We start from the raw sequence: 17,059 nt of genomic DNA, 5'->3' as shown, positions 1-17,059 counted from the left end.
TGGGAGGCCAAGGCGGGCGGATCACGAGGTCAGGAGATCGAGACCATCCTGGCTAACACAGTGAAACCCCATCTCTATTAAAAATACAAAAAAATTAGCCGGGTGTGGTGGCGGGCGCCTGTAGTCCCAGCTACTTGAGAGGCTGAGGCAGGAGAATGGCGTGAACCCAGGAGGCGGAGCTTACAGTGAGTCAAGATGGGGCCACTGCACTCCAGCCTGGGCGACAGAGCAAGACTCTGTCTCTAAATAAATACATAAATAAATAAACAAATAAATAAATATAATAATATGTTAGTTATATTAACACATTAGATATTTAGATTTAAAAAAAAATTTTAAGACATGAGATCTCACTATGTTTGTTGCCCAGGCTAGAATGCAGTGGCTATTCACGAACTCCTTTATGGCACACGGAAGCCCCCAATCCAGGCTCAAGCGGTCCTCCCACCTCAGCCTCCTGGGTAGCTGGGAGGACAGGCACGCACCACTCCCAGCTTATTGTTATTTTTAAATAACTTAATGTTTTCAAATTTCTCAGCCAGGTGCAGTGGTTCACACCTGTAATCCCAGCACTTTGGAAGGCGGAAGCAGGTGGATCACTTGAGCTCAGGAGTTGGAAAGCAGCTTGGGCAACATGATGAGACCCATAAAATGCAAAAATTGGCTGGGCGTGGGGGCGCACACCTATGGTCCCAGCTACTTGGGAGGATCGCTGGAGCCTGGGAAGTCGAGGCTGCAGTGAGCCGTGATTGTGCCACTGCACTCCAGCCTGGGTGACAGAGTGATGAGACCCTGTCTCAAAATAAATAAATAAAAATAAAAACATTTAAAATTTTCTCAGTATTAAGTTCTAATATAGTAAATAGCAATAAATATGACTCACTAAAACAAGCTCTTGGGGTCCTCAATAGTATGGGTTTATTTTATTTTATTTTATTTTATTTATTTTTTTTTTTGAGACGGAGTCTCGCTCTGTCGCCCAGACTGGAGTGCAGTGGCCGGATCTCAGCTCACTGCAAGCTCCGCCTCCCGGGTTTACGCTATTCTCCTGCCTCGCCTCAGCCTGCCGAGTAGCTGGGACTACAGGCGCCAGCCACCTCGCCCGGCTAGTTTTTTGTATTTTTTAGTAGAGACGGGGTTTCACCGTGTTAGCCAGGATGGTCTCGATCTCCTGACCTCGTGATCCGCCCGTCTCGGCCTCCCAAAGTGCTGGGATTACAGGCTTGAGCCACCGTGCCCGGCTATTTTATTTTATTTTGAGATGCAGTCTCACTCTGTCGCCCAGGCTGGAGCGCAGTGGCCCAATCTCGACTCACTGCAAGCTCCGCCTCCCGGGTTCAGGCCATTCTCCAGCCTCAGCTTCCCGCGTAGCTGGGACTACAGGCACCCGCCACCACACCCAGCTAATTTTTTTGTATTTTTAGTAGAGACAGGGTTTTGATTTGACGCGTTAGCCAGGATGGTCTCGATCTCCTGACCTCGTGATCTGCCCGCGTTGGCCTCCCAAAGTGCTGGCATTACAGGCGTCAGCCACCGCTCCTGGCCTGTTTTGTTTTTGAGACAGAGTCTTGCTCTGTTGCCCAGGCTGGAGTGCAGTGGCACCATCTCAGCTCACTGCAACCTCCGCCTCCCAGGTAAATGGGATTCTCCTGCCTCAGCCTCCCAAGTAGCTGGGATTACAGGTGTGCACCACCACGCCTGGCTAGTTTTTGTATTTTTAGTAGAGATGAGGTTTCACCATATTGCCAGGCTGGTCTTAAACTCCTGACCTCAAGTGATCTGCTCGCCTCGGCCTGCCAAAATGCTGGGATTACAGGTGTGAGTCACCATGACCTGCCTATTTCTTGCATAAAGCCATTATGATTCTCTAAATATCTTGTTCATTTATTAGCATATTTAACTGTTTCTGTGCCTTCTCTAGAATGGACACACTACAAGGACAGATATTAGGACTCTGAAATCAGACAGACCCGAGTTCAAGTTCTGCTCTAGCCAGATTTGCCATGTAACCTTGGGCAAATCATTTCCTTCTCTGATCTTCAGTTTCCTTATCTGGAAAATGGGGATAATAAAGTCCACTTCATTGAGTGTGTAATGAGATCATGTGGCTAAAGCACTCGGCATATAGATCTCTCTACATGCTATAAATTGTTACTGTTGTAGTTATCTTTTTAGGCTGGATGCTTTGCGATTGTCTCGGCTATAGAGATTTTAAAATCCCTAGATATGGGAATCTTACACCAGAGAGTCAAGAGCATAGTCTTTGGGTGGGGTGCAGTGGCTCATGCCTGTAATTCCAGCACTTGTGGAGGACAAGGCAGAAGATCACTTGAGCCCAGGAGCTCGAGACCAGTCTGGCCAACAAAGTGAGACCCGATCTGTACAAAAAATACAAAAAGTAGCCAGGTGCAGTGGTGCGCACCCATAGTCCCGCTACTCAAAAGGCTGAGGCAGGAGGATTTCTTGAGCTCGGTGGGGGGTGAAGGCTGTAGTGAGCCATGATCGTACCACTGCACTCCAGTCTGGGTGAAAGAGCAAGACCCTGTCTCAAAAAAAAAAAAAAAAAAAAGAACACAGTCTTTGAAGTCAGACATATCCATCTTCAAAGCCCGATTTGATCCCCTAACTAGCTATGTAACCTTGGGCCTCCATCTTCACCTCTCTGAGATCCAGTTTTCTTCTCTCTAATGTGGGGTAATTTCCACCCCATAGTGTTACCAGGAAGACTGGATATATTAGATAAACAGCTCCAGCTCAGGATTCAGCCAGAACTGCATTTGACTCCTACTTATAGACTGAGTAATCTTGGATAAGGAGTTCACCTCTTTGGACCTGTATCTTCATCTAGGAACCCCACCTGCACTGGGAGAATTGCTGGTAGTATTCCAGATGTACTGTATTAGTTTGTTACTTATCTTAAAAGAGTTGTAGGCTAGGAGCAGTGGTTTACACTGTAATCCCAGCTCTTTGGAAGGCCGAGGTGGGAGGAGGCCAGGAGATTTCGTTTGTTTCTTTGTTTATTTGTTTGTTTTTGACATAGATTCTTGCTCTGTCACCTAGGCTGCAGTGGAGTGGTGTGATCTCGGCTCACTGTAGGCTCTGCCTCCTGGGTTCAAGCAATTCTTCTGCCTCAGCCTCCTGAGTAGCTAGGACTACAGGCTCATGCCACCATGCCCGGATAATTTTTGTATTTTTAGTGGAGATGGGGTTTCACCATATTGGTCAGGCTGGTCTCGAACTCCTGACCTCAGGTGATCCACCTGCCTTGACCTCCCAAAGTGCTGGGATTACAGGTGTGAGCCACCACACCCAGCCAAACCCAGGAGTTGTAAGACCAGCATGGCCAACATAGTGAGACCCCCGTCTCTACAAAAAAAAAATGTTTTAATTAGCTGGGCATGGTGGTGTGCACCTGTAGTCCCAGTTCCTCAAGAGGCAGAAGTGGGAGGATCGCTTGAGCCTAGGTGTTGGAGGCTGCAATGAGCCATGATCACGCCACTGTATTCCAGCCTGGGCAACAGAGCAAAATCCTGTCTCAAAAGAAAGAGAGAGAGAGGCTGGGCGCGGTGGCTCACGCCTGTAATCCCAGCACTTTGGGAGGCCGAGGCAGGCGGATCACGAGATCAGGAGATTGAGACCATCCTGGCTAACACGGTGAAACCCCGTCTCTACTAAAAATACAAAAAATTAGCCAGGCATGGTGGTGGGCACCTGTAGTCCCAGCTACTAGGGAGGCTGAGGCAGGAGAATGGCTTAAGTAAACCCAGGAGGTGGAGCTTGCAGTGAGCCTAGATCGCGCCACTGCACTCCAGCCTGGGTGACAGGGTGACAGAGCGAGACTATCTCAAAAAAAAAAAAAAAAAGAAAGAGAGAGAGAGAGAGAGAAAGATCTGAATTCTAGGACCTTTACCATGGAAATTGGGATATTGGAATTTTTTTTTTTTTTTTTTTTTTTTTTTTTTTTTTTGAGACAAAGTCTGGCTCTATTACCCAGGCTGGAGTGCAGTGGCACAATCTCTGCTCACTGCAATCTCTACCTCCCGGCGTCAAGGCATCCTCCCACCTCAGCCTCCCGAGTAGCTGGGACTGTAAGTGTGCACCACCATGCTTGGCTAAATTTTGTTTTGTTTTGTTTTGTTTTGTTTTATAGAGAGAGAGATGGGGCTTTCGCCATGTTGCCCAGGCTGGTCTCGAACTCCTGAGCTCAAGTGATCCACCCATCTCAGCCTCCCAAAGTGCTGGGATTACCAGTATGAGCCATTGTGCCCGAAAGAACATTGGGATACTGTAAAAAGTTACATAAAGTGCTTGGGAATACTCCTGGCAGATTGTAGATATTCAATAAACTATTTCTGGATAAATAAATGAACAGCCAACTGAAATGTCTGTTTTAATTTTACCACGTCATCACCAGTACTGGGGATTATGATTTTTGGTCAACATTTTGTTGATTTATCAGGTGGCCATTATGATTCCAGGGGTTTGAGATTGCACATCTTTGCTGTCCACGGTTGTGTGAGTGTGGAAGGGAAGGATGGGAGGGACTCCCAGCCCCAGGCCCTCCTACCTGCTGTTGAGGTGGTCCTGGCAGGAACGCACCTCATCTGAACTGGGGTGGCCTCCTTCCACCAGCTCCTGGACCGTGTGGTTCACGTCCAGAACGCGGCCCATCAGGCTGTTCATCTCTTGGTCCAGGCTCTCGAATCTGCAGGAGGATGGAGATGCTCAGACACCCGAACCCTGCGGACCTTGGTTTTATGAAACGCCTTCTACTGGTTCTACTCCTAATTCTCCACCCTCCTTTTCAGCCTCCTTTGTGGGCTCCTCCTCTTTTACCTGCTGTTAATTTAATTTAATGTATGTATGTATGTATGTATGTATGTATGTATGTATGTATGTATGTATTGAGACGGAGTCTTGCTCTGTCACCCAGGCTGGAGTACAGTGGCACAATCTCGGCTCACTGCAACCTCTGCCTCCCGGATTCAAGCGATTCTCATGTCTCAGCCTCCCAAGTAGCTGGGATTACAGGCATGCGCCCCCACACCTAGCTAACTTTTCTATTTTTAGTAGAGATGGGTTTTCACCATGTTGGTCAGGCTGGTCTTGAACTCCTGACCTTATGTGATCCGCCTGTCTTGGCCTCCCAAAGTGCTGGGATTACAGGCGTGAACCACCATGCCTAGCCTCTACCCGATGTTTAAATGGGAGTTTCCGCAGCAGCAACTCCACCCTGAGCCCTCTGGGTTTTCCCTCACACCCTTCTTCGACGATTCCACCCAACCCCACAGCCTTGGTCTTCTCCCCTGAACTCATGACAGTCACACCTCAGTCTTCAGCCTCAACCTCTTACCTTTTGAACCTATCTTCAACCTAAAGTCTGCTGTATACCTTCTTGGGGCTATTCACACCCATCTGACTCAAATTTGTTCTTCCTCTGGGCCCCCATGTTGGGGACAGCACTGTCATCCCCCAGGCCAGAGCCCTGGGCTTTGTTTTAGAAAATTGCTCTGGCCCATCGGCCTCCATGGCCTGTCTGTCTACTTACTTCCAGCCCTGGTCTAATCTGTTCCACTCCATCTGGGTCCCCACCCCAGTTGCCTCTCTGGGTTCCCAGCCACAACTCTCAACTGCTCCAACCCACCCTCCACATGACAGCCACTGAGGTCTGTTTTAAGCTGGACATGGTCCTCCCATCTTTAAATCAATGTTTCAAAGAACTGGGCAACTGTGGGCACAGTAGGGGCAAGGAGCAGCCCTGTGTTTCCAGCAGTGCCCAGCACAAGACCTAGAAAGGCATAGGCACTCAGTACTAACACCTGCTGAATGAATGTATGGATGAACAAGATGCTCAGAGAGAGTGGTGCAGAGGAGGAATACACATTGTTCACCCACTAATTGAACAACTCATTGCTAAGTCAGCCAACAGACAAGTCAGTATATAATATGTCATGGGATGGTAAGTGCTACAAAGAAATGTAAAACAGGATGAAGCAATGGAAAATGTCAAGGGTTAGAGCTATTTTAGTAGCTTAGGGAGGTGACATTTATGCAGAACCATTGGGAGGCCTCCCAGAGGAGGGGCCAGGCTGAGGTGTCCCTGTAGAAGCATAGGTCGTTTATTTCATGCTTGGCGAATGTAAGCCTGGGTAATAAGAGCAAATGCTGGGGGAATGCTTCCTCTACCCCCAGGCATTTGCGTCATGTTCTGCATGTATGAACTCACTTACCCTTCATCACAAGCTTGGGTAGGGACTAATACCACCCCCATTATACAGGTGGGCAAGCTGAGGTTCAGGAAGGTTAGGCAGGTTGCAAACCTTCTAACTGTCACAAAGCTGGTTATGAGTGAAGCAGGGATTGGAACCCCTCGTTCCAGCTGAGCGAACATGGGAACTGTTGAACCAATGAAGGTGAGACTGGGTGCATGAGGAATGGGACCCCGGAGTCCCACATGTGTGCGCTCACCGGTGCTGCACCACCTCAACGTCGTCGAGTGAATCGGGCACACGCATGGAAAGCAGCCATTGCTCCTTCTCGCCGATCCACAGCTCGCACGCGTGCACCTCGCCAAACATGCGGTAGACAGCGAGCGCGTCCCGCAGCCACTGGCGCCGCAGCGCCGCCACTTCGGTCACCTCAGCGAACAACTGCTCGGCTTCCACCACGCGCACCTGCAGCGCCACCACCAGCGGCCCTGCGCCACTGGCACCCCCGAGTGTTGCCAGCTGGCGTCGCAGGCCGCTCACGGGCCCGCGATGCGCCTCCACCTCTCCGGTGAGCGCGCGGTGCTGGCGCGCCAGGCGGCGGCTGGACGCTTCGTCGTGGCCAAAGTCGCCAGCGGCTGCCAGGCGGTAAGCGTCGCGAAGCCAGTCCAGCAGCCCGTCGAGGTCAGCGCCGAACTGGTGCAGCGCCCGCGCCTCCTGCAGCCGCCGCTCGCGCCGCGCAGCCGCCTCTTCCAGCCTCTGCCAGCGGCGCCGGGCGCTCGCCGCGCGCTCTGCCAGGCCCACCAGCTGCACCGTCTCTGCTCCCGGGCCGACGGCGCCGCCGGCTGCAACCAGCTCCTCGCCACACCGCAGGGCCTGCTGCAGCAAAGCCCGCCGCCCGCCCAGCTCACCCTGCAGGATCTTGTGCTGGGCCAGGAGGCGTGCGGTGCTGGACAGGTCATGCGCGCCGCCCGCCGTGCCCGCTGCGCCCGCTGCGCCCGCCGCACCGCCGCCGCCCGCAGCCTCCAGGAGGCGCTCCTTGTCGCGCGCCCAACTCTCGGCCTCCTCCAGCTCCTGCAGCAGCGCCCACAGGCTCCGCGAGGCCTCCAGCTCTGCCCGTCGCCGCGCCGCCTGCTCCTGCAGCTCCGCCAAGCAGCCGTGCACGTGGTTCACGCGGTTGCAGATGACCTGCGGGTCGCAGGGCTGGTAGCCTGAGCCAGGAGAAGGGGAGCATCCAGGATTGGTCACAAGCCAAGGGGCGCCCAAGAGAGGATGGTGCGGGCTACCTACCCTGTCCTTGGTGTGACTTCATCAGGTGCCGGGTCACGCGGCTCCTCCTGCAGGCAGCCTTCCCTAACACCCCAAGGCTGGAGCAGGCTCCTCCTCGATCCTCTCAGGCTGCTCTGCTTCCCCATCCCAGCCCTGACTACTCTGTGTTGTCATTGCTTTGTCCTGTCTCCCCCGCTGGACTGAGAGCTCCTTAAGGACAGGACCTGGGACTGTCACACCCTATCCCAATCACTGCCTAGCAGAGGGTGGCACCCAGAGCTGTAGCCTAGTGAATGTAGTGATTTGTTGACTGCACGATGGATGGATTCAGAGCATCTCAGATTCTGTATATTTGAGTGAAAATTGTGCTTATGTCAGAACTGAGTCAAATGGAACTTCTTTGTTTTTCGTTTGTTTGTTTTCTTGAGACAGTCTTGCTCTGTTGCCCAGGCTGGAGTGCAGTGGCGTGATCTCAGTTCACTGCAACCTCCACCTCCAGGTTTAAGCGATTCTCCTGTCTCAGCCTCTCCAGTAGCTAGGATTACAGGTGCCCACCACCATGCCTGGCTCATTTTTGTATTTTTGGTAGAGATGGGGTTTCACCATGCTGTCCAGGCTGGTCTCAAACTCCTGACCTCAAGTGATCAGCCTACCTTGGCCTCCCAAACTGCTGGGATTACGGGTGCCTGCCACCACGTCCAGCTTTTTTTTGTTGTTGTATTTTTAGTAGAGACGGGGTTTCACTATGTTGGCCAGACTGGTTTTGAACTCCTGACCTCATGATCCGCGCCCTCCTTGGCCTCCCAAAGTGCTGGGATTACAGGCGTGAGCCACCGCGCCCAGCCTGGAAATATTGTTTTATAAAACCTCTGTGTTAGTGTGTGTGTCCATGTATGCATGTGAACTGTGAGTCATGAGATAATGCATGTGAGTCATGCATTTATTATTTTATTTTAGAGATAGGGTCTCACTCTATCACCCAGACTGGAGTGCGTGGCACGATCATGGCTCACTGCAGCCTCCAACTCCTGGGCTCAAGTGATCCTCCCGTCTCAGCCTCCTGAGTAGCTGGGACTATGGGCCCACATCACCATGCCTGGCTAATTTTTTTTTCTAAGTTTTTTGTGGAAATGGAGTCTCACTAGCTGGTCTCGAATATCTGGGCTCAAGCAATTCACCCACCTTGGCCTCCCAAAGTACAGGGATTACAGGCATGAGCCACTGCTTGGCTGTGTATTTCTTACTGGATCATAAAAGAGAGAGAGACACTGCCCTAGGTGGAATGTGGGATTTCTGTAATTCTGTATGTTCACTGATGTTGACTCAAACCACAAGGTATCCAACTGAATAATAGTTACAAAAACAACAGCTTCTTGCCAGGCGCAATGGCTTATGCCTGTAATCCTAACACCTTGGGAGGCCGAGGCGAGCAGATCACTTGAGGTCAGGAGTTTGAGACCAGCCTGGGCAACATGGCAAAACCCCATGTCTACCAAAAATACCAAAATTAGCTGGGCGTGGTGGCGTGCACCTGTAGTCCCAGCTACTCGGGAGGCTGAGGTGGGAAAATCACTTGAGCCAGGGACGTTGAGACTGCAGTGAGCCGAGATAGAGCCACTGTACTCCAGCCTGGGCAACAGAGCGAGAGTCTGTCTTAGAAAACAAAACAAAACAAAACAAAAAAACAGCTTCCATGTACCCAGCCCTTACTCTCACACTATGTCATTTGATTCTTACAACCATCCTGTGAGGCCAGTATCCTTATCAGCCCCATTTTCCAGATGAAGAGACTGAGCCTCAGAGAGAGGAAGGATTGCCCTAGGATCAGCTAAGAAGCGGTCCATCAAGAGCTCACACTCTGGACCACCCATCAGGCAGCGCTGCCTCCCATCCCCATGACAACGCACTGCCCACACTCGCACTCCCCACACCGGCCCCTCTGTTGTATTCTCGGGGCTGCTGATTGTCACAGGAGCCAAGAACTCACAAGGCGAGGGCAAAGGGAGCTTCCCGAGACAAACCTAGCTAAGTTGAAGGAGAGGGTCCCAACAACCTCGCCTGGAGATGAGATGGGGATGGGAGGGGGCTGAGCCAGGGTCAGGATGTCCACACCAGGGCGTGGAGGGAAATCTCAGCATTTGCACTTAGGATGTGACCCACGTCGGCTAGGGCGAGAAACTTCCCCACCAGCCTGCAAGCCAGACAGGTTGTCCCTTTTCTAATAATGCTCCAAGATTCCAAAGGGCTGTGGGCTCCAGATAAAGGAGGAAAACATCTTAACGGAGAGATACGGACCAGCCTCAAGACCCTCTTATCAGCTCCATGGCCTGGGCCTCAGTTACCTCATCAATGAGAAAGATAAAAAGCAGTCCTGACTGCCATCAGCACTCAGGGCTAGCCATGGTGTTCCGAGGAGTATAAATAATCTCACAGGCTGGGCGCGGTGCCTCACACCTGTAATCCCAGCACTTTGGGAGGCCGAGGCAGGCAGATCACCTGAGGTCAGGAGTTCGAGACCAGCCTGACCAACATGGAGAAGCCCAGTCTCTACTGAAAATATAAAATTAGCGGGACATGGTGGCGCATGCCTATAATCCTAGCTACTCAGGAGGCTGAGGCAGAAGAATCGCTTGAACCCAGGAGGCGGAGGTTGCAGTAAGCTGAGATCGCGCCATTGCACTCCAGCCTGGACAACAACAGCAAAACTCCATCTCAAAAAGAATAAAATAAATAAAAATAATAATCTCACAGAAATGGCCAGGGACAGTGGCTCCCACCTGTAATCCCAACACTCTGGGAGGTGGAAGCGGGAGGATTGCTTGAGCCCAGGAGTTCAAGACCAGCCTGAGTAACATAGAGATCAAGTGTCTAAAAAAATAAATAAATAAAATAAACAACAACAATAATAAAAAAAAAAATCTCACAGAACACTCATATCAGATGGGGCCACTCTGACCATGATGGAGTAGGACAAAACCAAGCTCACTCCATAATCATGCCTGAGCACAGACAAAATCAAGGTCACTGTGCAAACCACAAAAATGACCACAGGCTGGGTGCGGTGGCTCAAGCCTGTAATCCCAGCACTTTGGGAGGCTGAGACGGGCGGATCACGAGGTCAGGAGATCGAGACCATCCTGGCTAACACGGTGAAACCCCGTCTCTACTAAAAAATACAAAAAACTAGCCAGGCGAGGTGGCGGGCGCCTGTAGTCCCAGCTACTCGGGAGGCTGAGGCAGGAGCATGGCGTAAACCTGGGAGGCGGAGCTTGCAGTGAGCTGAGATCCGGCCACTGCACTCCAGCCTGGGTGACAGAGCGAGACTCTGTCTCCAAAAAAAAAAAAAAAAAATGACCATGCATCCCCCTCGCTGGCTAAGATGAATGACAGCTTCCAATGACTGCAACAGCCTCCTTCTGTTCCTCCCACCACCTAGATCAAAATGATTAAGATGCCCGATCACCTAGTCACCCCCATATTCTGACATCATCCAATCCACAGCACAACTCACTACACTGAATCATCTTCCAAATCACCTAACACAAGCCCAAATCCTACAATTAGCCCCCAGTCATATATATATATATGTATTTGAGATGGGGTCTCACTCTGTTGCTCAGGCTGGTGTGCAGTGGCACGATCTAGGCTCACAGCAACTTCCACCTCCCAGATTCAAGCAATTCTCCTGCCTCAGCCTTCTGGGTTGCTGGGATTACAGGCACGCGTCACCATGCCCAGCTAATTTTTTGTATTTTCAGTACAGATGGGGTTTCACTATGTTGGCCAGGCGGGTCTCGAACTCCTGACCTCATGGGATCCACCTGCCTCGGCCTCCCAAAGTGCTGGGATTACAGGTGTGAGCCACTGCGCCCGGCCCCCCATCATACTTTCTTGCTGAGATGCCCCACAGCTCCCCATGGTGTGTGTAAAGAGCCACCAAACCCAACTTGGTTTGACCACAGAGGGACTCCTGGTGGTCTCTGGCTGGAGGGCACTGACATAAGTAAGACAGGAACCTTATTAGAGCCAGTCTTGGTTTTGCCTATCAGCATCCATGACCCTGTGTCTGGTAAGGGCGTCCCTTTCTCCTCTTTTTCAGTCTAAGTCTTTGGAATGGGCTGACCCCACTCCTGGCCCTGGGATAGGTGTGTCACATGCATGTGGCCAATTAGGTCCCTGCATACCCTGGGGCCACAGTGATTGGCTGAGCAATGATGGAATCCACTGTGAACGAATACAAGCTCTCCTAAGACTTTTTGTTAGAACTCTTGGGAGAAAGGGGCCTGTGTCCCATTGGCTCTGATAACCTGTTAGGACGTATACCTAGGGCTGAATGATCCTGGATTTATACCACAAGGGGCAGGACTGCTTGACAGTGACACCAACACAGAGACTAGAGATGGAGAGAGACAAGAGAGATAAGAGTCTTTTGTTTATGTTTTGAGAAGGAGTCTCACTCTGTCACCCAGGCTGGCGTGTGCCTGGTGGTACGGTCTTGGCTGACTGAAACCTCTGCATCCTGGGTTCAAGCAATCTTCCCACCTCAGCCTCCTGAGTAGCTAGGATTACAGGTGGGCACCACTATGCCTGGCTAATTTTTTTTGTATTTGTAGAAGAGATGGGGTTTCATCATGTTGGCCAAAGCCTAACCTCAAGTGATCCGCCTGCCTCGGCCTTCCTAACACCTAACACCTAAGTGTTAGGATTACAGGCATGAGCCACCGAGCCTGGCCTGAGTCTTTTTCGTTTTTGATATGGAGATGGGGTCTCGCTATGTTGCCCAAAACTCCTGGCCTCAAGCAATCCTCCCATCTTGGCGTCCCAAAGCTCTGGAATTACAAGCATGAGACACACCAGGCCTGGTCTCAGATGGAGTCCTAAAAGCACCCTTGAGCCATACCTGGATCCAGCCATGCCTGAAGTAAAACCCACCCTTCCCCAGATTTTTTTTTTTTTTTTTGGTGACAGGGTCTCAGTCCAGTTGCCCAGGCTGGAGTGTAGTGGCACAGTCTTGGCTTACTGCAGCCTCGACTTCCCAGGTTCAGGTGATTCTCCCACCTCAGCCTCTGGAGTAGCTGGGACTACAGGCATGCACCACCATGCCTAGCTAATTTTTGGTATTTTTGGCAGAGACGGGGTTTTGCCATGTTGCCTAGGCTTCCCTGAACATTTTGGTTACGTTAGCCAGTCCACTCCTCTTTTCACCTTAAGCCATTTGAACTGAGTTTCTATCACCTGTGGTTAAACAGGCCCTGATTAACATTACTTAGCAAAGGTTTTCTTGTTTGTTTTTTAAGAGACAGGATCTCACTGTGTCACCCAGGCTGGAGTGCAGTGGCATGATCATGGCTTACTGAAGCCTCCAATTCTTGGCCTCAAGTGAGCCTCCTCCCTCAGCCTCCAAGTAGCTGGCACTACAGGCATGTATCACCGTGCCTGGCTTATTTATTTACTTATTTATTTAGGTAGAGATGAGGTCTTTCTGTGTTAGCCAGGCTGGTCTTGAATTCCTGGGCTCAAGTGATCCTCCTGCCTTAGCCTCCCAAAGTGTTGGAATTATAGGCATGAGCCACCATGCCCAGCCGGCACAGGTCTTTTTATTTTATTTATTTATTTTTTGAGAGGAAGTCTTGCTCTGTTGCCCAGGCTGGAGTGCCAGCGGCGGGATCTCAGCTCACTGCAGCCTCCACCTCCTGGGGGTCCAGCGATTCTCCTGCCTCAGGCTTCCAGGTAGCTGGGATTACAGGCACGTGCCCCCATGCCTGGCTAATTGTTTTTTGTATTTTTAGTAGAGACGGGGTTTCACCATGTTGGTCAGGCTGGTCTCAAACTCCTGACCTCAGGTGATCCACCCGCCTAGGCCTCCTAGACTGCTAGGATTACAGGCATGAGCCACCACACCCAGCCAACACACAGGTCTTTTTAAATGGTATTCGTTGAGAGCAATCTGTGAAGGGCTTGGCACATAACAAGTGCTCAATAAATGTGGGTTATCACTGCAGAATCTAAAGCAGGAAGAGGTCGAGTGGTCCACCCTGCCACTCAGGGCATTGATTCTCCCCATGACTTCCTTAATGGAATGTGATCTTAGGCTCTGCTTAAATGCCTCCAAGGACAAGGAGCTCACTCTTTTCTTCTCTCAGGAGTCACTCTTGTCTCTATCGGCAACAGTCCCAAGAGTCTCCAACCCCAGCCCCAGCCGCAGCCCCAAGACTCACCCTGCAGCTGGGAGAAGCGCAGGGCAGCGGCATTGAGCGCCTCCACCCGCTCGCTCTGGGCCACAATGTCTCCCTCCAGCAGTCCATGCTTCTGCAACAGGTCGTCTGCCTCCACCAGGTGCTGCCCACACTCCGGGGACAGCAGCTGAGCCTACAAGCGGGGACAGCACTGAGCACACCTCTGGCACTGCCCTGGCCACTCGCCTCTCCCCCATCGCCTGTGCCAGCCCCTGCTGCTCTGCACTGTCACTCTTGACTCTGACCCGTCTTGGAGAGATATGGACCAGCCTCAAGACCCTCTTACCAGCTCTGTGGCCTGGGCCTCAGTTTCCTCATCAGAAAGAAAAAAGCCGAGCCCCGGCTGTTGTCGGCTCTCACAGCTAGCAATGGTGTTCTGTCTCTGTCTCCCTCTTTCTCTACCTGTCTCTCTCTGAATGTTTCCATCTCTCGTGGACTCTACATTTCTGGGCTTTGTCTCTGTCACAGCAGCTCAGTCTCTGCTTCCATGTCTTTCTTGTCTATACATCTTTGTCTCCATCTCTCTCTGCATCTCTCTTTCTACATTTCTACCCCTTTCTCTTTCTCTCTGTCTGTATCTTCCTTCCTTCCTTCCTTCTTTTCCTTCTTTTTTTTTTTTTTCCTCTTCTTCTTTTTTTGAGACAGAGTCTGGCTCTGTCGCCCAGGCTGGAGTACAGTGGCACGGTCTCGGCTCACTGCAAGCTCCGCCTCCCGGGTTCAAGCGATTCTCCTGCCTCCCTAGTGGATGTACCTTGCCCGGCTAATTTTTGGATGTTTTAGTAGAGATGGGGTTTTGCCATGTTGGTCAGGCAGGTCTCGAACTCCTGACCTCAGATGATCCGCCTGCCTTGGCCTCCCAAAGTGCTGGGATTACAGGTGTGAGCCACCGCACCCGGCTTCTTTTTTTTTTGAGACAGGATCTTGTTCTGTCACCCAGGCTGGAGTGTAGTGGTGCAATCATGGCTCACACAGCCTCAACCTCCTGGGCTCAAGTGATCGTCCCATTTCAGAGTAGCCGGGACTACAAGCGCATGCCACCACACCTAGCTAGTTTTTGTTTTTGTTTTTATTTTTTTGTACAGACAGGATCTCACTATGTTGACCAGGCTGGTCTCAAACTCTGGGGCTCAAGCAATCTGCCTACCTCGGCCTCCCACAGTGCTGGTACCGCAGGTGTAAGCCACCATGCCCAGCTGGCTTCTATCTTTATTGTCTCATCTCTCTCTATTTCTGGTAGGTCTTTCCCTCTCTCAAATTGATTCCAATCTTCCTGTATCTTTCTCTGTAGTCATGCAGATTTTCATTGTCACCTTTGTGTCTGCCTCCCCCTCTCTCTGCCTCTCTGATTTCTCTCCCTCTCTCTCAAACTGTCACTCTCTCTCTGTCTGCATCCCTGGCTTACTCTGTCTCTGTATCTCCATGTCCTTTTTCATTTCTCTCTCTTTTTTTCTTCTTTTTTTTTTTTTTTTTTTTTTTTTTTTTGAGACGGAGTCTCACTGTGTCTCCCAGACTGGAGTGCAGTGGCGTGATCTCGGCTCACTGCAAGCTCCGCCTCCTGGGTTCACGCCATTCTCCTGCCTCAGCCTCCCAAGTAGCTGAGACTACAGGCGCCCGCCACCACGCCCGGCTAGTTTTTTGTATTTTTAGTAGAGACGGGGTTTCACCGTGTTAGCCAGGATGGTCTCGATCTCCTGACCTCGTGATCCACCCGCCTCGGCCTCCCAAAGTGCTGGGATTACAGGCTTGAGCCACCGCGCCCGGCCTCTTTTTTTTTTTTTTAGACAGAATCATATTCTGTCATCCAGGCTGGAGTGCAGTGGCACCATCTTGGCTCACTGCAGCCTCTGCCTCCTAGATTCAAGCGATTCTTGAACCTCAGCCTCCCAAATAGCTGGGACTACAGGCACATGCCACCACACCCAGCTAATTGTTCTGTATTTTTAGTAGACACGGGGTTTCACCATGTTGGACAGGCTGGTCTGAAACTCCTGACCTCAAGTGATCTGCCCACCTCGGCCTCCCAGAGTGCTGGGATTACACGTATAAGCCACCATGTCCAGCATTTTTCTATTTCTCTATTCGTCTCTGTCTCGTTCCCATTCTGTTTCTTTGTCTGCCTCTCTTGTCCATCTCTGTATCTTTCTCTCACTCTCTCTCTCGTTCTCTCTTTTTGTCTTCCTGGCTTTCTCTTTATCTTCTTCTATCTCTGCCCTTCCCTCTCCAGCTCCAGCTGTCTGTCAACGCTTTCAGCGTCTGCATCCTTCCCTCCCTCCTGGCACTCCACCCACATCCGCGGCCCCCGCCTGGCACCTGCATCTCCTCCATCCAGTCCACCATGTACACCATCTCCTGGAAGACCTTCTGCAGGGCCAGGTTCTGCTCGAGCCGTGTCCGCCGGGCACCCACAAGCCCAGTTAGCAGGGCCCACTGGCGCAGGACGCTGTCACGCTGGGCTGCCACCCGCCGGATATCGTAGTAGCCTTCGGCCGCCAATGCCTGGGCCAGCTCTGCCACACCCTGTACCCGCTCCTCGTAGGCTGCAATGTCTGCCTCGATCGCTTCGTGTTTCTTCATGGCTGCCTCCACTGCGGGCAACTCATACCCAAAGTTGTCCTGGGGCAGTGAGCCAGACACTCACCCATGCTGCCTCAGCAGTCCACCTGTTACCTTGACCCTGTGTGACCCTGGGGACTCCCCCCTCCATTACCTTGGAGACCGGCCCTGCCCTCCCTAGTTATCCTGGAGACCAGCCCCGCCCTCCCCTGTTACCCAGGTAACCTGGAGACCAGCCCCACCCTCCACTGTTACCTTGGAGACCAACCCCACCCTCCCTTGTTACCCTGGAGACCAGCGCCACCCTCCCCAGTTACTCTAAAGACCAACTCCCCTCTCCTGTTGCCCTGGAGATCAGCCCATCTTCCACAGTTACCTTGGAGACCAGCCCCATCCTCCCTTGTAGCCCTGGAGACCAGTGCCACCCTCTCCAGTTACCCTGGAGATCAACCCCACCCTCCCCTGTTGTCCTGGAGACCAACCCAATCTTCCCCAGTTACCCTGGAGAACAGACCCACCTCCTCTGTTGCCCTAGAGACCAACCCCACCTTCCCGTTTCCCTGGAGACCAGCTCTACTCTCTCCAGTTACCCTGGAAACAAGTCCCGCCCTCCTGTTACATCTCTAACCTTAAACTTGTTGCTCAGGAAAGAGGCCCACGCTTCCCCTGTCCTGGTTTACCTGACTCTGTTACTTAGGAAACCAATTCTATCCTCCTGAGTTACCCTAGACACAAGATACAACCTCTCTTGTCATTTAAAACACTCCCCCTATTGCTGAAGAGACTAATTCTGCC

The 17,059-nt window shown here is 51.6% G+C and overlaps 1 protein-coding gene across 6 annotated transcripts in view; it reads right to left on the bottom strand.

The window, feature by feature from the left end:
- The window catches only part of SPTBN4 (spectrin beta, non-erythrocytic 4), a 117,584-nt gene that overhangs the window by 58,102 nt on the left and 42,423 nt on the right, over positions 1–17,059 (bottom strand). For all 6 annotated transcript variants that reach the window (XR_012427610.1, XM_065534412.1, XM_065534415.1 and 3 more), the window contains 4 exons: positions 16,022–16,324; positions 13,694–13,844; positions 6,469–7,417; positions 4,568–4,705 (listed from right to left, as the gene is read on the bottom strand). Coding sequence is in view for 5 of the 6 variants with exons in the window: in XM_065534412.1 (XP_065390484.1) it covers positions 4,568–4,705; positions 6,469–7,417; positions 13,694–13,844; positions 16,022–16,324 (1,541 nt within the window). In the remaining variant the exon portion in view is untranslated. The remainder of the gene's footprint in view (positions 1–4,567; positions 4,706–6,468; positions 7,418–13,693; positions 13,845–16,021; positions 16,325–17,059) is intronic.

This window comes from Macaca fascicularis, chromosome 19 (assembly GCF_037993035.2).
Source record: "Macaca fascicularis isolate 582-1 chromosome 19, T2T-MFA8v1.1".
NCBI classification, from domain to species: Eukaryota; Metazoa; Chordata; class Mammalia; order Primates; family Cercopithecidae; genus Macaca; species Macaca fascicularis.
The sequence above is the reverse complement of the archived record's forward strand: the minus strand, read 5'-3'. Positions and strand labels throughout refer to the sequence as shown.